At 47.5% G+C, this 16,084-nt stretch overlaps 2 protein-coding genes across 2 annotated transcripts; one reads left to right on the top strand and one right to left on the bottom strand.

Annotated features, from left to right (window-relative positions):
* Positions 1-991: 991 nt before the first annotated feature.
* LOC310776366 (coagulation factor X-like) lies at positions 992-12,053 on the bottom strand (the record flags this gene model as incomplete). The annotated part of the gene is made up of 8 exons (XM_083636562.1): positions 992-1,234; positions 2,252-2,377; positions 5,804-6,000; positions 6,333-6,447; positions 6,542-6,855; positions 7,415-7,532; positions 10,768-10,937; positions 12,050-12,053. The coding sequence occupies 8 exons, from the start codon at positions 12,051-12,053 to the stop codon at positions 992-994; spliced, it is 1,287 nt and encodes a 428-aa protein (XP_083492688.1).
* An 812-nt stretch (positions 12,054-12,865) lies between these two features.
* On the top strand, positions 12,866-15,627 carry LOC310776365 (mannan-binding lectin serine protease 2-like; the record flags this gene model as incomplete). Its single annotated transcript, XM_083636561.1, has 5 exons — positions 12,866-12,884; positions 13,148-13,222; positions 13,794-14,041; positions 14,791-14,979; positions 15,142-15,627. 5 exons carry the CDS (start codon positions 12,866-12,868, stop codon positions 15,625-15,627), a joined length of 1,017 nt encoding a protein of 338 aa, XP_083492687.1.
* Positions 15,628-16,084: the final 457 nt, after the last annotated feature.

Raw genomic sequence — 16,084 nt, 5'->3', positions numbered from 1 at the left:
TCTTTAGTTACAATGACAGCTGATTGATTTAAAACACATAATGTACGTCTTTCTATTCACAGGGTGATTGCCTGTTTTGGAACTGTAAAGAACTGGTCCCCATTGACTTCAGTTGTTTTGGAGAAGGCTCCCTGTGTACAAATTTCACCTGTTTCATTTGGCATGAGGGTGAGTTGATGAATTTTCATTTTTGGGTGAACTATTCCTTTAAAGTCTTTACATTTAAAATATTAAACAGATGACACATTTGGGCGGCAGCAGCTAAGGAGGTAGAGCTACGTGTGGAGGTGCCCTTTGTGAGATATTCATTCTAAAGAGCTTTGAGTAGTCGATAGACTAGAAAAGAGCTCCGGCGAAAACTTTGGGCCATTTGAAGCCCAATTTGGGCCGTTTGAAGCCAGATTTGAGCCGTTTGAAGCCAGATTTGGGCCGTTTGAAGCCAGATTTGGGCCGTTTGAAGCCCAATTTGGGCCGTTTGAAGCCAGATTTGGGCCGTTTGAAGCCTAATTCTGGCCGTTTGAAGCCCAATTTGGGCCGTTTGAAGCCAGATTTGGGCCGTTTGAAGCCTAATTTGGGCCGTTTGAAGCCAGATTTGGGCCGTTTGAAGCCCAATTTGGGCCGTTTGAAGCCCAATTTGGGCCGAGTCCAATTTTACAATGAGATGCACCCACTTTAACCCTGAAGTGTAATTATTACTTCAGACTAACTAATAAAGTAACAAAACCACTAGTAAACCAGTAGGCGGCGCCTGGCCTGCTGTTCAGTGAGTGGCCTGACTGCGGGCACAATTTTTTTTTTTTTTTTTTTTTTTGCAGGCCAGGCCAGGCCAGGCCACCGGGCATTTGCCCGACGTGCCCGATTATGCAGTCCGCGCCTGGCTTCAGCCATTTAATATCATCACACCTCTGTAACCAAAGGTAGCAGAAACCACATTTATCTATCTACAGTAATATTTGCTGAACACATCTGAAGTTCAGGGTAACGGCGTTGCTCAGCTCTCGGTGGCATTCCCTCCCTGTTTCTCCATGGTGTCTCGGATCCAGCCCAGGAAGTTCCCCAGCCGGGTGTAGACGCTGTATTTCCCCTTGGCGGCACATTTCTCCCCCCAGCTCACCACGCCGGTGAGGAACCAGGTGCCTCTGTAGTTCACCACAAACGGCCCACCGCTGTCCCCACTGCACGCGTCAATCTCAGCATCCAGGTAGCCGGCGCAGAACATGTTGTCAGTGAACACCTGGTCCACAATGCACAAATACATTGTATTGCCATTTTTACATTAGATGTTACAGGTGACTCTCAGAATCAGTGGCAGGTGAATGATTAATTGATGAATTGATTGATTGATTGATTTTTATTTTTAGATGTTACAGGTGACTCTCAGAATCAGTGGCAGGTGAATGATTAATTGATGAATTGATTGATTGATTGATTTTTATTTTTAGATGTTACAGGTGACTCTCAGAATCAGTGGCAGGTGAATGATGAATTGATTAATTGATTGATTGATTGATTTTTATTTTTAGATGTTACAGGTGACTCTCAGAATCAGTGGCATGTGAATGATTAATTGATTAATTGATTGATTGATTGATTTTTATTTTGGATAAAGAATGACAAAATCCAAGGGATGACATGAAAAAGTGTAAACACTCATTTCCATCATGGTCCCTGGTCTTGTAAAAACATGACATACTGTACACATAACATCAAATACACAATACAGAACAATCAAGGATAAGAAGAACAAGAGATAAACCAAAATACCATTACACCGGAAGGCTCACACGTTACTCTAGCTTATAAGACTTTTTTCAGAAGTTTTTTTTTAACCATTCAGAGAGTGCGCAGACTTAATTTCACTAGGGATGTGTACTTCTCCCAACTTTGCTTTCCAGATTGGGTAGCTTCAAATCTGCTACACTAGCCCTCGTGTTCAGGCTATGAATGTCCCGAACAAACTGGAAGTACTTGGTGAAATAATTAGGACAAAGGTCATCTAATATTTTATAGACCATGATAAGTTCAACTGTTGTGCTCTACTTTCAACGGGGAGACAATTTAACTCTTTAAAATGAGTTGGGCTAATGTGCATTCTTGGACTGAGATTGAGGATGACCCTCAAAGAAAAGAGTTAGAGTTTAAACTTATCTGTGAGGTCATGGACATAATAAATAAAGGTTTTATTTTCTGTGAAGAGGGAAAGTGACACATTGTGCCATCTGCTGGTTGCATTTGATTATCACTGAATCACCTGTTGTGTGGAGTTCCTGCAGTTGTGCTGGCTGACCACCGGGAGCTCCACCTTCCTGAGCCAGCGAGAGGAGCGACCCAGGTAATGCATGGCCCCCCAGCCGCTCACCACGCCCATGTTGTCCTCCTGGAGAGACACACACCACCCATCATCTTTGATAGGTTTTGATAGGCCCTCTGCAGGATCCTTGCAATAGTAAGGAGTTGCTCCATTGGTCCACAACCAGGACGGAATCCACATTGTTCCTTTTCAATCTGGGGTTAAACTATCGGCCTTCCAACATTCTCCAACAAACACAGATGTTGGTTTGGTGTGCCATGGCTGTTTTGGAGATGTTTGGTCAGATTCCACATGTTCAACCCTTGTTTGTCTGTGTTTGCCAATGGCACACCAACCAAACATTCTCCAACAACTGCCAACATTCTTGTTGGCAACATTGCATGTTGTTCCCAAACAAGAAATCATGTTCCTGCCTGACTATTTTACATGCCAACGTCTGGGACTTCAATGGTAGCTAACCCTAACCCTAACCCTAACCCTAACCCTAACCCTAACCCTAACCCTGACTATTTTACATGCCAACGTCACTTCAATGGTAGCTGACCCTAACCCTAACCCTAACGCATCGCACCAGAAAAGGGCTGAAAATTGGCGCGTCCACCCGGGTGTTTCCGTCACTCCCGATTGGAGCTGGAGCCGATGAATATCTTACTACCGCAGTCATGTGACCCAAGAGTGAATGCTTCTGCAGAGTCATGTGACCCAGGAGTGAATGCTTCTGCAGAGTCATGTGACCCAGGAGTGAATGCTTCTGCAGAGTCATGTGACCCAAGAGTGAATGCTTCTGCAGAGTCATGTGACCCAGGAGTGAATGCTACTGCAGAGTCATGTGACCCAGGAGTGAATGCCAGTTGTACGTGAGTTGTACTGAAGACAAAAGCCAGATGTCAGCGGGTGTTTGTTAGTTGATCTTTTTTTTCGTCCAGTGTGAAAGGGGCTTTAGAGAGAGGACAGAGGGTCAGAGTCAGAGTCAGTTTATTTAGCATTTGCAGTAGAAACTACATTGGAATTGAGGTGCAAGGAGCTTAAAAACATAAAAAAAATACATAACAAATCACACTGACAAAAAAAAAAATGTGTAGGTATAAAAGAGTACAATAAAATAAGAATAAAAAGAAGAATACAATTGAATAAAAGAGACAAATACACTTGTGGATAGGCCCGAATCATCAGTGACTCTCAGAATCAGTGGCATGTGAATGATTAATTGATTAATTGATTGATTGATTGATTTTTATTTTGGATAAAGAATGACAAAATCCAAGGGATGACATGAAAAAGTGTAAACACTCATTTCCATCATGGTCCCTGGTCTTGTAAAAACATGACATACTGTACACATAACATCAAATACACAATACAGAACAATCAAGGATAAGAAGAACAAGAGATAAACCAAAATACCATTACACCGGAAGGCTCACACGTTACTCTAGCTTATAAGACTTTTTTCAGAAGTTTTTTTTTAACCATTCAGAGAGTGCACAGACTTAATTTCACTAGGGATGTGTACTTCTCCCAACTTTGCTTTCCAGATTGGGTAGCTTCAAATCTGCTACACTAGCCCTCGTGTTCAGGCTATGAATGTCCCGAACAAACTGGAAGTACTTGGTGAAATAATTAGGACAAAGGTCATCTAATATTTTATAGACCATGATAAGTTCAACTGTTGTGCTCTACTTTCAACGGGGACCCAATTTAACTCTTTAAAATGAGTTGGGCTAATGTGCATTCTTGGACTGAGATTGAGGATGACCCTCAAAGAAAAGAGTTAGAGTTTAAACTTATCTGTGAGGTCATGGACATAATAAATAAAGGTTTTATTTTCTGTGAAGAGGGAAAGTGACACATTGTGCCATCTGCTGGTTGCATTTGATTATCACTGAATCACCTGTTGTGTGGAGTTCCTGCAGTTGTGCTGGCTGACCACCGGGAGCTCCACCTTCCTGAGCCAGCGAGAGGAGCGACCCAGGTAATGCATGGCCCCCCAGCCGCTCACCACGCCCATGTTGTCCTCCTGGAGAGACACACACCACCCATCATCTTTGATAGGTTTTGATAGGCCCTCTGCAGGATCCTTGCAATAGTAAGGAGTTGCTCCATTGGTCCACAACCAGGACGGAATCCACATTGTTCCTTTTCAATCTGGGGTTAAACTATCGGCCTTCCAACATTCTCCAACAAACACAGATGTTGGTTTGGTGTGCCATGGCTGTTTTGGAGATGTTTGGTCAGATTCCACATGTTCAACCCTTGTTTGTCTGTGTTTGCCAATGGCACACCAACCAAACATTCTCCAACAACTGCCAACATTCTTGTTGGCAACATTGCATGTTGTTCCCAAACAAGAAATCATGTTCCTGCCTGACTATTTTACATGCCAACGTCTGGGACTTCAATGGTAGCTAACCCTAACCCTAACCCTAACCCTAACCCTAACCCTAACCCTAACCCTAACCCTAACCCTAACCCTAACCCTAACCCTCTAACCCTAACCCTAACCCTCTAACCCTAACCCTAACCCTAACCCTAACCCTGACTATTTTACATGCCAACGTCACTTCAATGGTAGCTGACCCTAACCCTAACCCTAACGCATCGCACCAGAAAAGGGCTGAAAATTGGCGCGTCCACCCGGGTGTTTCCGTCACTCCCGATTGGAGCTGGAGCCGATGAATATCTTACTACCGCAGTCATGTGACCCAAGAGTGAATGCTTCTGCAGAGTCATGTGACCCAGGAGTGAATGCTACTGCAGAGTCATGTGACCCAGGAGTGAATGCTTCTGCAGAGTCATGTGACCCAGGAGTGAATGCCAGTTGTACGTGAGTTGTACTGAAGACAAAAGCCAGATGTCAGCGGGTGTTTGTTAGTTGATCTTTTTTTTCGTCCAGTGTGAAAGGGGCTTTAGAGAGAGGACAGAGGGTCAGAGTCAGAGTCAGTTTATTTAGCATTTGCAGTAGAAACTACATTGGAATTGAGGTGCAAGGAGCTTAAAAACATAAAAAAAATACATAACAAATCACACTGACAAAAAAAAAAATGTGTAGGTATAAAAGAGTACAATAAAATAAGAATAAAAAGAAGAATACAATTGAATAAAAGAGACAAATACACTTGTGGATAGGCCCGAATCATCTGGCTCAGATTTAAAGTGCAGGGCAATTAAAGTGCACAAAATAAAGTGCCTATAGAAACAGACAGACAGTCAGACAGACAGACAGACAGACAGACAGACAGAGGCAGACAGACAGGCAGACAGACAGAGGCAGACAGACAGACAGACAGACAGACAGACAGACAGACAGACAGACAGACAGAGGCAGACAGACAGGCAGACAGACAGAGGCAGACAGACAGACAGACAGACAGACAGACAGACAGACAGAGGCAGACAGACAGACAGACAGACAGACAGACAGGCAGACAAACAGACAGACAGTCAGACAGTCAGTCCGACAGACAGACAGAGGAACATGTAGTCAGTGGTTACCCTGAGCAGGTACTTGGCGAGGTGCGCGTCGGGCAGGCAGGCGGGGATGGCGGTGGGTCCAAAGAGGACGGGCCGGGCGAGGAGCAGCAGAGCCACGTCGCTGTCGAACGTGTAGTCGTGGAAATGAGGATGAGCCACCACCTTCTCTACCTTTATCACCTGTTCACCAGGATCAGCACGACGCTTATCATAGTCCCCTATACAGAGAGGGAGGGAGGAGAGAGAGAGAGGGGGGAGGGGCGGAGGAGGGAGAGAGAGGGGGAGGGACGGAGGAGGGAGAGAGGGAGGGAGAGAGAGGGGGACGGAGGGAGGGAGAGAGAGGAGGGAGAGAGGGGGAGGGAAGGAGGGAGAGAGAGGAGGGAGGGAGGGGGGAGGAAGGAAGGCAAAATAATTAAAGTAAAATACTTAAGATTTTTACAAGGTACCACATTGTAAACAAAAACCAATAACTGAACCTTAACGGTGGAAAATGGACTTGGACACGCCTCCAAATGCGCTGTCGCCGTGCGATGAGAGTCATTGTTCTCACCTATAGTGACGTGGTCTGGAGGTTCCTGGTAGCAGTGAGCAGCAGAGACAACCCAGCGATCTGAAACCAGAGTACCTCCACAGAAACCATAACCATCCGACCTCCGGACCAGGACCTGCACGTACAAAAGTCTCTGTAAATCTGATGTGCTTAAGAAAAGTAAAACAAACATACAAACAAACGAACAAACAAAACAAACAAAAATGTACCTGCCATGGACTGCCCCCCCAGCTCTCCAGCCGCCCCCCCACTATACGAGTGTCACCTCCTCCCTCCTCCTCCTCCTCCCTCCACAGCTGCGTCTTGTTCCCTCCTCCTTGTGCCGAGGTCAGGTTCACGCTCAGCCACTCTTCCTCGGTGGTGTTAACCCTGCAGGCGGAGTTGTGGTCTTCCTCGGTGGTGTTGACCCTGCAGTCGGCGCTGTGGTCTTCCTCTGTGGTGTTGACGTGATGAGGACGACTCCCCAACAGAGACCGCACATTGTGAAACGCCTCATTCTGCTTTTGGCCACAGGGGAACGCCGCTGGATGGAAAGAAGAGGCATATATAGTCAGTTAGACCAGTTAGACCAGTTAGACCCTTCAGCAACGTACTCACCGTTGCAGAAGGGTGTTGTGATCCGGTCAGCATTGAAAGCTTGGTGCTGCAAGATAGCAGTCGTGTCTTTCTGTGTGCCGGTGCGCTATAGGCCTATTGCAACAATAAACAAGAGGTGGAAGCTGCCAGCAGGGGTCGATATCGAGCGCTGTGATGGCTGGAAGGAAATTGAAAGTTGAGGATTTTTTTTAAAGAAATATATTTAAAAATATTTATTAGCAGTGCCGAGCTTTCAGACCGCCCAAGATCACAAGACCCTTCTGCAACGGTGCATGAGTACCTTTGAAAAAGGCAAAAGAGAGGAAGACGAGGGGGTCTGCTTGCCCGGCAGAGAAGGCGAGCGAATAAACCACCACTGCCCAGCATTCTCCTGGCTAATGTGCAATCATTGGAGAATAAAATGTGTGAACTGAGAGCAAGGGCACAATTCCAAACGGACATAGCGAGATGTAACGTCCTGTGTTTGACTGAAACCTGGCTTTCACCCGACACTACGGACCACGCCATCACAATCCCCGGGTTCAGCATACACAGAGCGGACACAGACACGGAGCGATCCGGGAAAGCGAGGGGCGGCGGGGTCTGCCTGATGATGAATAAGAACTGGTGTGCGAATATCACTAACATCGGGAACGCACTGCACAGCGGACTTGGAATATGTAATGCTTCAATGTGAACCGTATTACAGCCAGAGGGAATTTACGTCAGTCACCCTTGCTGCAGTGTATATCCCCCCCAGGCCAACGCCACAAACACAGTCAAGGAACTGCACCGCGCGATCAGCGCACAGGAGCTTAAACAACCTGAAACAGCACTGATACTAGCAGGCGACTTCAACAGAGTCAACCTGAGGAAGAGATTGCCTACACTCCACCAGCACATCAAATTCCACACACGGGGAAAACGCACACTGGACCAGTGCTACTCGAACATCCGACACTGTTACAAGGCTACACCCCGCCCCCCCTTCGGCAGATCGGACCACGCCTCCATCCTGCTCGTTCCCAGGTACCATCAAAAGCTCAAGCAACACCCCCCGGCCTTCCGAACCGCCCACTGCTGGTCAGACCAATCAGAGGACATCCTGAGGGACTGCTTCGACCAAACAGCATGGGAAGAGTTCAGGGCTGCAGGGGACCTGGACGAATATGCAGAAACGGTAACAGGCTTCATAAAAAAATGCACAGAGGATATAATCCCCCCAAAAATAATCAGACTAATGCCAAACCAGAAACCCTGGATCAACAGTGATGTCCGGGCTGCCCTCCACGCCAGGACCACCGCCTTCAACTCTGGAACACCAGAGGAATACAAGCAGACAAGATATGCCCTCCGAACCACTATAAAAAGAGCACGGAGAGAATATGGCAATATGCTAGAGTCCAAACTGGACTCTAATAACCCCAGGCATCTATGGAGAGGACTCCATGCTGCCACTGACTTCAAGGGGGAGAAACAGCAATCCCCCCACACATCACCCTCCCTGCCGGACGAACTCAACGCGTTCTACGCTAGGTTTGACCCCTCTGCCAGAGCGCCCCCCCTTCTCCCCCCCTCCTCTCCTACCCCTCTCCCCCCCACCCCCCCCCCCCCCCCCCCCACCTCCACCACCTCTCCTCCCCACCACCACCCCTCCACCCCCCCACCTACCCCTCTCCCCCCCCTTATTGTAGACTACAAGGGGGGGGGGGGGGGGGCGCACACGCCCAATCACCATCAACGCACAGTGGTGGAAAGGGTGGACAGCTTCAAGTACCTGGGAGTCAACATCCACCAGGACCTGACATGGGCCGGTCACACCGCCACTGTTGTCAAAAAGGCCCAACAGCGACTACACGGACTCAGGCGCCTGAAGAAATTTGGGCTAAGGCCAGAAATCCTTAGGGACTTCTACAGAGGCACCATTGAAAGCCTGCTGACTGGCTGCTTCACCACCTGGTACGGGAATTGTACCACCATGGACCGCAGGGCACTACAAAGAGTGAGGCGCGCGGTCCAGCACGTAACAGGATGTGAGCTGCCAGAACTGCAGGAACTGTATAACCAGCGGTGCCTCAGGAGGTCCCTGAAGATCATCAAAGACACAAACCATCCCCACAACAGCCTGTTCTCCCTGTTACCCTCAGGGAGGAGATACAGGGTTCCAAAAGCACGCACAAATCGCTTGAGGGACAGTTTCTTCCCGCAGGCCACGAGACTCCTTAACATACACAAATAGTGTAGTAGCTGTACTGTACCGTACTGTAGCTGCTACCATTATGTATGTCTAATGTTTAATTGTATGTTTAATTAGGTATATGCTATTTGCACCTGTACGTCAAATACGTTGAATTTAAAATGTTAAGCACATCTAAAGTATGCACATGACATGTGCACCTAGTGCAGTGAATATGCCACTGTCTCTGACTTGACTTATCACTCTACTGCCTTATTGCTTGTTGTGTCTCTTGTTGTTTTTGCACTCATATGCCCTGTTATATTTGTACTATGTTGTAAACGGAGTCCACAGCACAAGAATTTCACACGTGATACTTGTACCATGGAGTGACAATACAAATCTTGAATCTTGAATCTTGAAATGTCTCTGTGACAGTTGTAAGACCTGTTAGCTGAACTGCGGCTTCAGACTTAATTGTCGGCTTTCCTAACGATCAAATAAGGGACTGTGTAGGAGCGGAGTGTGACGACACAGCCGTGAAAGGGGCGGGGCTAAGTCTTACCTGTCTTAGTGCAGCTGTGTCCATCAGGCTCCAGGTTGTATCCAGCAGCACAGCCACACTGCACTCCTGCTCCGCCCATCTGGTCTGTACAGTACTGCATACAGCCTCCATTTCTATAGCGACACTCCAATACCTCTTTACACACACACACACACACACGCACGCACGCACGCACGCACGCACACACACACACACACACACACACACACACACACACAGAGAGACAGACAGACAGACAGACAGACAGACACACACACGCACAGGTGGACAGGTTAGTGACAGGCAGATCGACAGACAGACAGTATTGTCTGGAGAGTCAGCTGTCATAAGGAACAAATCAATGAAGCGTTCAATAATAATGGTGTCGATAACAATGACAGCTGGGGTTCCTACTTGTGTGACAGGTGTTGCCGTGGTACTGTGGGGGGCAGAGGCAGAGGAAGGCATCTCTGTCCAGAGCACAGATTTTTTTTTTCTTTTTCTAAATTTTCCAGATTTTTTGTATCCCATTTTATCCCCCATTAGTGCTCACTTGATTTCTCAATCCTGGTTGCTACTCCATCCTCTGCCGATCTGGGGAGAGCCGAGACTGGCTCCATGCTTCCTCCGAGACATGGGCAGTCAGCCAGCCGCTTCTTTTCACCTGACAGAGGAAGCTTCACCGGTAGGACATAGCACGTGGGATGTTCACGCTATTCCAACCAGTTCCCCTCCCTCTGAACAGGCGCCCTTAACGACCAGAGGAGGAACCACATTAGCAACCAGGATATTGCATGTTTTTGTGAAGGGGGTTCCTATATGAAGGAAACCCCCGGGAGGCACGGGGAGAACATGCAAACTCCACACAGAAAGGCCCTTTTGCCGACCCCACCCGGGCAGTGGGCACTCGAGGACATGCGGACGGGCACGCATTCCTTCAGCGTTCACCTCGTCCCAGGTGGGAATCGAACCCACGACCTTCGAGCTGTGAGGCGATAGTGCTTACCACTGCACCACCGTACCTCCCATAATTGAGCCTTTCAACGATTTTAACGCACACCTGCCGGCCAATCAGGAGAGAGCATTCACCCAGACCATGGTATAAAGTGTACTGAGTTTGTGTGTGCTGTGGGTGGTACCGTCTTCTCGCGGGTCTGGAAGATCTCTTGGGCCTCCTCCTGGGAGCAGCTCTCCTCGTAGCACTCCCTCTCCAGGCTGCCATGCCACAGCTCCTCCAGGAAGCCCGAGTTGGCCCGGCGCCTCCTGATGGAGCGGAGGAGCTGAGCTGCAGAGAGATGCTCCACAAAGACTGGAGACGGAGAAACACAAGAGGAACACACAGAGGTCAAATGTCGGCATGTTATGTTTCTGCACGCCACGGATACGCTGAATCTCAACGTTTCTGAAGCCTACATATGTGGTAACACGCATACCACAAAGGCTCGGCCCCACACCCGGGTTCGAATCCGACCTGCGGTCCTTTGCCGCATGTCATCCCCTCTCTCTCAGAATTAGAATCACTTTTATTGCCACAGTATGCAAGTTGCATACGAGGAATTTGTCTTAGTGTCTGTATGCAGCATAGCGGTTACATCAATATACAGAGATAAGAAGTAGGAAGAAAACTAAAGACAATCAAAGTGCAATCAAATCGAATCAAATCAAGTCAATATTTACAATATGTACATGAGTGGTGAAGTGTTCTGTGGATGATAAATATGAATTTACTCTCCCCACCTTTCCTGTCTGCCTACTGTCCTATATCAAAATAAATAAAGGCGAAATGCCCCAAAAATAATATAAAAAAAAGAGAAAAAAGGTCAAACAGGTATCCGTTGAATAAGACTGACAGAAAGCTAGGGTAACCCTTGGTTCACAGTCACACCAAAAGCATCTCAGAAGCAGTGCTGAAGCAGGGTATTAGAGAGACAGACAGACAGACAGACAGACAGACAGACAGACAGACAGACAGAGAGAAAGACAGACAGAATACTAGGGTAAGAGAAAGGACTGTGTCGAGGCACACTGCTAAGGTAAGTTGTATGACTGTGAAAATAGGTAGGTTTTGAGTCTAGATTTGAAAAATTTAAACTGAAGTAACTTCCCTGACTGTAAGTGGTAGCTGGTTCCAGAGATAAGGAGCTCGGTAGGAGAACACTCTACTGCCTGCTGATTTTTTCTTCATTAGTAACAGTAAGGTAGAATCAAGAAAACATGCCAACATGCTGTTTTATTCTGGTGACCGACCGGGCAGCGATGTGAGTGTGTTTAGTGTTTCTGCCTGTTAGAGAAAAATATAAGTTCCATTGGCATTTCCTAATCAATAAGCTATATTTGCATACACATAATTATGCTACAGTGAGTTACAGTGACATGACATCTCACACATTATGACATGACATCTGACACATATAGGTTCACCCATGGCAGAGGACTACTCCTTTTGCTGAGACCTTGTCCAGTGCATCGAGTTCCAATAACAACTGATACACACAGGAGCCTGCACGACGCACACACGTTTCCAATGTTCATACCCCTCCTCTCTGCTCTACCCCTCCTCTCTGCCTTTCCTCTTCCTTTACAGTATAAAGCTTATGTCAAATTGTGACATTGCGGCTGAATATTTGGACTCTGTACATTGATCAGATGGTACATTGAGATTCAGTCTCTCCTATAACACAGTGTATAGGAGAATGTTATGGTAAATATACGTTCATAACGTCATCTTAGAGATAGATTACACATTGCTTCCACAAAAGACATGCCAGTTTTGAGTTTATTGAGAGGGTGAATTGAGCTGCTGTAGATAGCCTACGTGGAGGTAGAAACCGCTCTTCAAATAAATTACTGGTGTGGATAAAAGTGGTCACTTTAGACAGTCATTCGGGAACAGTAGTAATATCCAACGCAGATTTTTATTTGTGGTTTTATTCAATGAGGAAATAGGCGTGTCTGGCGCTGTAGGAGTTGGAGCAGTCCATATTGCATTGTGATTGGCAGTTGTTAAAAACCACGCCTCTTTTGCGGGCACGAGCTCCAGTGCACGGGCATTTTCATGTGCACGAGCTCTCGGCTTGATTAGAAAAACCTGGTTCGAGTTAACGAGTGGCAATCGACGTTCGTAGTACAAGTTAACTACAATCGAGCTTATCTGGTTTAGACAAACCAGATCAAGGGACAGATCCTGGATCTCCTTATACAACATTCGTGGTATAGGGCACAGGTGAGAGGAAAAATATGTGTTTTGGATTTGAGGGTGAGCTTGTCTTCTGCTATTGATGTGAAATCGAAGTCAAATTCCTAGTTTATCTGATTACTTACGGTGGCTGTTCAAGTTAATCTTGAATCAAGTCTTTAAGAACTGAACTTTGAACTTTTGCAATCCAACAATAATGTGTGTGTGTGTGAGTGTGTGTGTGTGTGTGTGTGTGTGCGTGCGTGCGCGCGCGCATGCGTGCGTGCGTGTGCTCGTGCATGCGTGTGCTTGTGCGTGTGCTCGTGCATGCGTGTGTGTTATAGGTTCCTACAGCTGTGGGGAGAATGGAGAATGGACCAACTCAGAACTTGGAACCAAACTGCCCAGCTGTCTTCCAAGTTAGCCCCCATCTGATAAGATTTTTGCTTTTAGATGTTTTATTAGAGAAAGTGTATGAAACCCCTGACCAAAACAGTCATACATTGAGAATTTTTATTTTTTATTTTTTTCCGGCCATAGTATGTTTGCACATACAAGAAAATTGTCTTGGTGTAGTAGGTGCACACGTTACATGAGATATAGACAACACAATAACACAATAAGTATGCCTACATTTAAACATACAAAATATGGACAGAGTATTTCCAGCCAAGTGCAGAGTTAGCAAGGCAAAGTGACAGCAACAAGTACAAAGTTGGCAAAAGTACAGAGATGGCAATTTTAGCTAAATATATACATGGTACAGACTAGTATTATTCTGTAACTGTGTTACTTATGGATGGAATTATAGTCAAAATAATGTATTCCCCTTTTTGCTGGGGACCCCTGGAACCCCCTCAAGGACCCCTGAGGGTCCTCAGACCCCACTTTGAGAACCACTGCCTTATACTACTGTTACTGATGAAAAGTAATGACATTACTTTACCGTCCAACACTGTTTGTGAGCTGCTGTGTTGTCCCTCCGTGCAGCGTGCGGCCAGCCCTCCCAGGCCCTGCCCGCCCAGGTGAAGCGGATCGTGGGCGGCCGTAGCGCCGCGCCCGGCCTGTTCCCCTGGCAGGTTCTGCTGAGCGTGGAGGATCTGTCCCGGGTTCCTGAGGACCGCTGGTTCGGCTCCGGGGCCCTGCTGTCTGGATCCTGGGTCCTCACGGCCGCCCACGTCCTGCGCTCCCAACGCAGGGACACCAGCGTCGTGCCCGTGGCGCCCGAGCATGTCAAGGTGTGCCGCACAACGCTTTCACTTCTTCTTCTTCTTTTTATCGAGCGCCCCCCCGTTTCCCCCTCTGCCGATCTGGGGCAAGTTGTAGACTAGCACATGCACATTCACCTGACAGCAGGGAGTTTCACCGACAGGACGTAGCGTGTGGGAGGATCAGGCTATTCCCCCAGTTCCCCTCCCACCGAAACAGGCACCCCGACCGACCAGAGGAGGATAATCCTCAAAAATGAACACCAGTTTTTATGATTTTTGAAGCGTAAATGCGATCACCAAAAATTGTGATTTTCAGAAAATGCTTCAAAAACCATAAAGGTGGTGTTCATTTGTGAAGATGATCTTGCTGAACACAAAGGTCTCACTTTAAGTGATAAACTTTTGTAAATCACAGAGCTCATGAGAGGCATCTAACCCAAAGCCCCATATCAAAATCCCTTTGACTTCCATACGAGGGAACCACGTGATGCTCATGCTAACTTCCTGCGGCACTCTATTTGTTTCTTTTATTACACAAGTCGAACGTTTCTCCACACAAACAGCAATACATTTTGTAGGTGTTTTAGGTACAGAGGACATTTCAGATCATCTCTATAAACAGAGATCTGCATATGAGATGACTTGGGGACAACTGGTGCAAAGGCTGTAGGTCTGTAGGTGGTGACTGGAAGAAGTTATCAGATACAGCCTAACATCCAGGAGGTATGAGCCTGGTGTCTGCTGGTAATTTCCCTCTGTGTCCCTGACGGTTTCAGGTCTACCTGGGTCTGCATGATGCCAGAGACAAGCACCTGGCCACCAACCGGTCTGTGGAGAAGATTTTTCTGCACCCGGAGTTTCAGCGTCGTAACTATAACAACGACATCGCCTTGTTGAAGCTGAGGGAGGGGGTGGAGCTTAACGAGGTCATCCGCCTCGTCTGCCTCCCACCACCACAGAGCAAGGTGGGTCAGCAAGGTTTGTTGCCAGCTTTCAGCAGTTGAAGTGAGGCTGAAGCAAATGTTAATAATTGCTACAAATTGTGTTTATTTGCCAATACGCAATGTAAATGCAAATGTTTTAAATTAAATTAAATTGACTTCAGATTGACTTCTCTCTCCTCCCAGGACGGCCCCCCCACTCCTCTCCCTAACTCCCTCGGTGTGGTCGCTGGTTGGGGGATTTCCAACCCCAACGTTTCCTCCTCCTCCTCCTCCTCCTCCTCCAGCGACCCCTCCACCCTGACCTCCGACCCGGCCGTGACCCCCGCTGACCCCGGCATGACCTCTGACCTGCTGCAGTACGTCAAGCTGCCGGTGGTGGCTCAGGCCGAGTGCCAGGCCAGCTACGCCTCGCGCTCGCTCAGCTACAACATCACCCACAACATGTTCTGCGCCGGCTTCTACGCCGGCGGCCATGACACCTGCCTGGGGGACAGCGGGGGTGCGTTCATCATGGAGCACGGGGTCACCCGGCGCTGGGCCGTGTTCAGGCTGGTGTCCTGGGGCGGGCCCGAGGAGTGCGGCAGCCAGAGGGTGTATGGCGTCTACACCCGAGTGGCCAACTATGTGGAGTGGATACAGAGTCAGCTGGACACCGCCCCCTGGTGGTGAGACAGTACGGTGCACCGCTTCATGACGTCTTCCCTCAAATCTGCCAAAATGTCTGGATGAAAAATGGCTGACAAAGTGGAATATTCCAACTTCTGTTAAACATGCTTTTTTTCTACCTAGATCCTTTCTTTTTCCTCCGTCCACAACCCGTTCTAGTCAAATAGTGACGTTTGGTCAGGACCGTCCTTGCCGTCACTTGTTAACACACTGGGTACTCTTTTTCCCTATTTTTCAACACCACCGGATGGCACCTTTTTTGTCGTTTTTCGATGCCACCTTCTTTGTCATTTTTCATTTTAGGGGTTCAAGCCCCTATTGTTTTTGTGCTGGTTTATTACAGTATTTTCGTCATCATTGTTTTTCTGTGACGCAAATTCCAATGAGTTGGTACATCGCAGACATGAAATTTGGCCAAGTGCCAGATATTGGTTGGCTAGTTTCTGTTCAAGAAATATTT

This window comes from Poromitra crassiceps, assembly GCF_964638095.1.
Source record: "Poromitra crassiceps genome assembly, chromosome: 5".
Taxonomy (NCBI): domain Eukaryota; kingdom Metazoa; phylum Chordata; class Actinopteri; order Beryciformes; family Melamphaidae; genus Poromitra; species Poromitra crassiceps.
This window is presented reverse-complemented; position numbering and strand designations above follow the sequence as displayed.